The sequence below is a fragment of the Streptopelia decaocto genome, assembly GCF_964273445.1.
Source record: "Streptopelia decaocto genome assembly, chromosome: 1".
In the NCBI taxonomy this organism is placed as follows: Eukaryota; Metazoa; Chordata; class Aves; order Columbiformes; family Columbidae; genus Streptopelia; species Streptopelia decaocto.
In genome coordinates this window covers 169,549,223-169,556,394 of record NC_138663.1, presented here as the reverse complement: position 1 = coordinate 169,556,394, position 7,172 = coordinate 169,549,223, and the positions used below count along the sequence as shown (strand labels likewise).

At 38.0% G+C, this 7,172-nt stretch overlaps 1 protein-coding gene across 1 annotated transcript; it reads right to left on the bottom strand.

Annotated features, from left to right (window-relative positions):
• Positions 1-679: 679 nt before the first annotated feature.
• Positions 680-7,132, bottom strand: MZT1 (mitotic spindle organizing protein 1). The gene is made up of 3 exons (XM_082054279.1): positions 6,966-7,132; positions 2,768-2,913; positions 680-1,233 (listed from the first exon to the last, which is right to left on the bottom strand). The coding sequence occupies exons 1-3, from the start codon at positions 7,012-7,014 to the stop codon at positions 1,210-1,212; spliced, it is 219 nt and encodes a 72-aa protein (XP_081910405.1). The 5' UTR covers positions 7,015-7,132; the 3' UTR covers positions 680-1,209.
• Between the last annotated feature and the right edge of the window lie 40 nt (positions 7,133-7,172).

Genomic DNA, 7,172 nt, shown 5'->3' with positions numbered 1-7,172 from the left:
TTCTACTCTCTCTGCCAACAATATGAAGTATTTAGCCTCCTTGATGACTTTTTGTAGAGCTATGACCTAGAGTGCACATGATGTAAACTCTTACAGTAGAAAGAACTTTTTTTCTCTGCATAAAGTGGCTTAACTAAAATTCAGGTTCATTTACAAAGGTGCTCCACCCTATTAACCTTACAAGCTACTTTAGGTCCTATTAACTCTACGCATTGTAGCCATGCTAAAAAAACAATGAAAAAGCTTAAACAGCAAGCAGATGAAGAATACTCAAAAAAACTTTTTTTTCTGAAATAAAATTCCTGGATGCAAGGATATTTACTGGAAAGTAACATGATAAACAGTTTACTGTATGAACACTTGTTTTGGCATCAGTGAAGATTCCTAGTGCTGAATGAGCAGACATTCCCGTAGCAGATGGCTTTTTAAGACTCATTGATTCCCATCAACCAAATCTGATGCTTCTCATATATGCTTTGACTAGGAAGTAACAATATAGCCTTAACACTTTTAGATCTAGTGGTCAGAACAAATGTAACATTTGAACTCTGTAAAATATCCCATATAATCTAAAATATAAATTTACATACATCTCTACATGGATAACTGAAGCTCTTTTGTTATCCAAGTTAAAAAACACTTATTCCAGCAATTTGGATCAAAAGGACAAGTAATTCCCTACATTATCAAAAGTGCTTTATTTCTTACTTTCAGATTGAGACTTAAGTCACTGTGCTCACTGTAATTAAAATAAAGTCAGGATGGGTTTCATTCCTATCTGGTCCATAAAGCAAAACTAAAATGGTACACGTAGTTTTTCAAAGCAAGAGATAAAAACCAGAATATACTAGCAGTTCTAAAGGATGCATTAACAAGTTATGCTCATTGTAACAATATTCGTTGCTACACACTAGTAATTTCAGCAAGTGTGCAGTATCTGACATGGTTTAAAAAATACCGGATGCCAAAGAACAATTGCACTATATTCATGAATAGTTCACAAAAATACCAAGTAATAAGATTATTGGTGAACTTATTAAAAAACTTTTCAAAGCTATTCTATGCATCATCCTTTTCAAGAAGATTACAGAAATGTTCTGAAACCTTTGCACACACACTCATTTCACTTTTTTTCTGAACAGTGGCAATCTTCAAAGTCTCTCTTAATTTTAACTTGGCATTCTTCTCATGCAGAAATCTCCTCCCATGTCAGCCTGTCATATTTTCAGCAGCCTAGAAACAGAAAAAATATTTACTGCAGGTCACCAAAAGTAGACACCATGTAGATGTAATCTTTTCTTGTAATTATTTTACTAATTTACCTAGAGAACTTAAGTCTAAAAATAAACTACTTATGAAAATAAGATATGTAGTGTTGTTCTCTAATAAATACTTCTGTTTTTTAAAGAATACTGTCAACTGCCATTAGCCTTTATTAACATAACCATTAATGTCTGCTTGTGTTATACTGTATATCTTGTATCTGAGCAGCTTGTATACTGCACATTTTACCCTAATGCTTTTGAGAAGTGCTCAAATGCACAGATTATTTTTCCTTTGGAGTTTACTTCTTTATACAATTTACAGTATGTTTTATTCCCACTCATACAAATAAATTATTGATACGAAACTTAAAAGAATGACACTAATCATAACTGCATAAATCATACTGCCAATTATTTGATCATGGTCATCAGGAAGTATTTTTATTACTGAATAACTCAACCCAGCCAACAAGTACAGTTGTTGGAGACTGACATTGTTAGATTTTTAAGCCAGTTACAGGACAAACAGGCAAAGGATAGCAACAGGAATGACAAAACAGTAAAAGCAAAGGAAGAAGTAAAACAACTCTCAATCACTTATATACACAGTTAACCGTAAATGTATGCACACATTTAAGCATGTACACAAATATAAAATATGCATGAGTACAGAAAAATGTTAAGCTAAAAATTAAGTAAAAAAAAAAAAAAATTAAAACTGGCGAAAAATAGCCATGATTAGCATCCATCTAGTCAAAAATCTGTAAGCTGAATTTTCTAAGAATCAGAACGCAGTCTTCCAGAACACAGATAGGCAGGCTAGATAGAGGTTTCTCCTCCACCCCCCAGAAATAAACAAATATAAGATACAGTGGAAGATAAATGATTATATTTAGGTAGACAGTAAATAATTAACATCCTTTAAAAGGCAAGTGAAGATTTTGTTTTTTAAAACCATAGTTACCCTCTCTATTAGTTAAACAGTTAAATGCTGAAGTATTGAAAGTATTATATATACACACACACCCCCCGTGTTTGTCTTTGGAGAGATTCAAAGCACAGGTTAATGTGGTAAAAGCAATATATGAAGATTACATTAGCAAGCTGCCTGTACCTGTTTAGAAGTACTGCTGCATACTATTAGGCCTGAGGTTGTAGAAATGAAGTGATATAGCTTAAAGTAGAAAGCAGCAATTTATTTGTGGTATGACGCAGATAAGGGGGCAAATGGTGCCTACAAATGCTCAGAATAAATTGGTGGTGCGGTTTTGTTTGTTTGTCCTTCAAAAGAGTGAATTATTTCTGAAAATATTTTATTCATACCATTTCTTGCTTCATGTCCCATTCAGTTGTATTCGCTGTCTTTTCTACGTAACATTAATTTCCTTGGTTTAAAAATGATTCATATCTTAAAGTACAATTTACAAACTGAATTATAGCAAGTTGAACATACATCTGACTCTTAAAAACAAATTTATAAGCATTTTAGGCAAAAGCTTTACCTTTAGAGCTTCTGTAGCCTTACGTAGTTCTTTAATAACAGATGATAATGCTTCTGGATTTATCCCTTGTTCACAAAGCCGCACACAAATAGACAACGTCTCCATATCCAAGCCAGTGTTTAATATTCTTGAAATTTCAAACAGAACTGCAACAGAAAAAAATGAAAGCACTTTAATCCCTACAGACTAAGAAATTTCAATGATTGAACATGATATTAATCAACAGTTAATTTCTACAGCAGAGTGTGTAAATATGACAGTTGTAGAAGGCTCTTGCAGCCTGAACCTCAACAACAACATTCACGTTCAGCTTTCCATCACAACTTCTAACAAAAATACCATGCTTTTCTGATTCAGCAGACTTAATACTGGATGATGGGGTTTGAAAAATAAAAAAATAAGTGAAGAATTCAATAATTAACAGGCTTGCCAATCATGCGAAAGGTTGGCTATAAGAATAATCCATGCTTTTGAACTCCAAATACTGACAAAGTTGTACTAAAATTGACTGGAAGAACATTCTTAAAGCTTTTACAGAGAATTTCAGGAGTTTTCTAGCCACCTCCTCCCATAATTAAACCTGGTTTCAGGTCTAACATTAACACTCGCTCAAGGATTAACTATGTGATTTTTACGTGACCTGAATCAAGGGCAGTGCCAAACATCAGTATGAAACCTTTCGTAGGAGATTCCATTAAGCTTTGTGCAGAAACAAAGATCCCCCTCTGTCTCCTTCCAAACTGTCCCTGGAAGGCCCCTCTTCTTTGATTCCTTTAAACAGTTTGTTATATATGTAACAGAACAATGCACTGAGATTTTATTTCTGGTTACTACAGTGATCTCCATCCTGACGTTAAGCCTCCAGCAATACAGGCTGATTTTCAACAGATGTTCTTCACAATGTTTCTGCAATCAAAACTCCCCCAAACTAGAAGATCTTTCTTACCATGTAAAGCCAGTATGGCAAGTGACAACTGTCCACTTGACAGCTAAGAAAATATTCTGCTTTGGTTTACCAAAGCCATACTCTCAGAGTCACACTTAACCAGGCTGAGACATTAAGAACATGCACAGTTTAAGACACTAAAGCAGTTTGCGAGACTAAAGCCATGGCTACTATCCACAAGAGAAGCTTCCTTCTCCACAATGAGGCTTTCTGGTCCCACTGGCTTGAAAGCAAAAGCCTTTCCAAATGCCCACCCTGTCTGCACAAAAGCATCGTCAACAGCCAGATAAAGCAACAACAAATCAACGCGCTTGCAATAAAATGCCGGTGAACATGAAAAGCTACAGAACTAAGACAGCCTGACAGCTTCCCTGAAATAAACAATTCTGACTTTCTTTAACCATTTAATAATAAAAACTCCTAAGCAAGTGACTTATTCAAAGGTAGAATCTAACTAAAGATAAATTCCAATTCCCTATACCAGCATGTGGTCATTAGTTTCTAATTGAAAATATCTTTAGGTATTGAGGCAGCAACTTTGGCAGAGAGGTGCCACAGTTTCTCCACAAAAAATCTGAGCTCTTAACAACAATTCTGCACAGGACAGCTGCTAAATATTAATATCTGACATTCTAGATTAAGCATTTTACTTTTTCAAACTACTAAAAATATAAACCACATTTTTAATACCAACCCACTAACTTCCAATTGGTGCCTATTTCTTACGCAGTAAGTTAAGACACATGTTCTATCTAAAAAGGTCTAAAAAGAAATTATCCTCATCAAGAAAAATCTAATTACATGGATACAGCTATCACAGTGCTTCACATGTTTAGTTACTTCACCTAAGCACTTTAAGTTAATATTTTTATAATGGAAATTTCAAAAGATTAATGTTATTTTGAACAGAAAAACCAAGCAAACCAAAACCAAAAACCAAAATAAAACCAGCAACAAAATTTCATTATTTCTAGGACTCTCTTTAAGTAAATTTTAAAGATCAAGTGTATTTTTAAGTTAAAGGAAAATTGTTTTATTCTAAAAACACCTGACCTCAGAAAGAAATTAAATTATGAATGTCTATCCTGGGCTCCTATACTGGAAGTCAGTTTATCTATAGCACTTCTCAAAAGCCTTCCTTTGTCTTTAAATCTGCATATCATCCTTCCCATCTAAAACACTCTTGCAGAAGTGGAGAGAGGGTAGCTGTCAAGTACAATTACAAAAACTTAGAATCACTGTCCTTCCCAACAAATCTCTCTCCATCTGCACAGAATAGTCTTATTCTCTTGAAGCATCTGAGCAACCATAACAATCCTGCTAGTTCTGCCTTACCTCCAGCAGCAGGTCACAGTGGGTAGATCAGCAGCTGAAAACACTAATTTTTACACCAGTTCAACTCAAGAAAGTCTCTGCTAAAGAATCCTTGTGTGACAGTAGCCATAACTATAATACAAGAGAAGATCGCGAGAAAATAACAAACACAAAGCAATAACCCCCCTGGACACTCTCATCTCTAGTCCCTCATTAAGGCATTTCCAGAGAAAGTCCTCATATTTAACAACTCTCAGGCAACTTCTCATTCTGCCTGAAATCCGTATGAGCTTCTGTTGTAGCCATTCCGTGGATCTCCAGAGTTTTACACTACACGTTGCTCAGAAACACCTCCTGAACATACCAGCTTTGATTCCTCACGGTCAGGCTGGAAGAGAGAGTGAACTCCTGACCTTTATTCACCCTACTCATATTTCTCACAGCTTATAGATCTCTGGAATATTTATAACTCCTCCCAGCACCACTTCTCTCACACCCCCTATTCCAAAAGGGCTGCATTTTTTTTCTATCAGAAACTACTCTAATTTTGTAACACCAACTGCCATTCTCAAAACTTTTTCACTATTATTTTTTTAAGTAAATTACTTTGGTTTTACAACATCAGCAGTCCACCAGAACAAGATACTGGGGTTAAGATCAGTTCAGGTACAAGATATTTGGGTTAAGATCAGTTCTGGTGCTGCCACTTACAGGATCACAGGGCTGGTCCTTCCTTTCCCTCCCATTGCACTTCCTTCACCTTCAGTTTAAATCTGAGATGCACAGAGCCAGGTAATCACAGAATCACAGAATGTTAGGGATTGGAAAGGACCTCAAAAGATCATCTAGTCCAATCCCCTTGCTGGAGTGGGAACACTTAGATGAGGCTACACAGGAATGTGTCCAGGCGGGTTTTGAATGTCTCCAGAGTAGGAGACTCCACAACCCCCCTGGGCAGCCTGTTCCAGTGCTCTGCTATCCTCACTGAGAAGAAGTTTTTTCTCAAATTTAAGTGGAACCCCTTGTGTTCCAGTTTGCAGCTGTTATCCCTTGTCTTACCATTGGTTGTCACCAAGAAGAGCCTGGCTCCATCCTTGTGACACTCACTCTTTATATATATGTAAACATTAATAAGGTCACCCCTCAGTCTCCTCCAAGCTAAAAGGAGATACAGCTCCCTCAGCCTTTCTTCATAAGGGAGGTGCTCCACTCCCTTAATCATCTTTGTTGCCCTGCGCTGGACTCTCTCCAGCAGTTCCCTGTCCTTCTGGAACTGAGGGGCCCAGAACTGGACACAATATTCCAGGTGTGGTCTCACCAGGGCAGAGTAGAGGGGAAGGAGAACCTCTCTCGACCTACTAACCACCCCCCTTCTAATACACCCCAGGATGCCATTGGCCTTCCTGGCCACAAGGGCACAGTGCTGGCTCATGGTCATCCTGCTTTCCACCAGGACCCCCAGGTCCCTTTCCCCCATGCTGCCCTCTAATAGGTCATTCCCCAATTTGTACTGGAACCTGGGGTTGTTCCTGACCAGATGCAAGACTCTACAATAATACAATGTAATACAATATTAACCTGCATTAACCATTTCAAATAACGACAAAGAAGAGCAAAAGTATATAGATATATATGGATGGGTATATATTTATAAATTTTTTTAAAAAAAGTTATTCTGAATTAAATGTTTAACAGCTAATTATAACAAACAGCCAACAGAGATCGCAGGAGCCTCAAACACACCAGCACCACACGCTTATTTGAAGCGTTTCAGACATTACGTACAATACTAAGTAACGAGAAATCGCAACGCGCTAAATGCTCCAGCAACTGCAAACCGTAAGCCCCTTCACAGGAGAGGTGTCTGTGCTAATTAAGAGCTAATTAAGTCCCCCCTTGGAAGCGCCCCCCGCCCCAAGCACCCGCAGTGTCACGCACCGTCCATGGTCTCCCGCACCGCGTTGAGGCTGGCGGCGTTGCTCGCCATGGCGACCCAGCACCGTTTCTCACCTCCCACCCGGAACCGGAACGAGTCCCCTCCACCGTTTCCCCCCTTCCCTCCCTCGGACCGACATCGTTCGAAACCCCAGCAGCAAGCAGGCGGAGGGCGGGATTTCTTTCGAATTTGTGTAGCGGCTCCCCCGG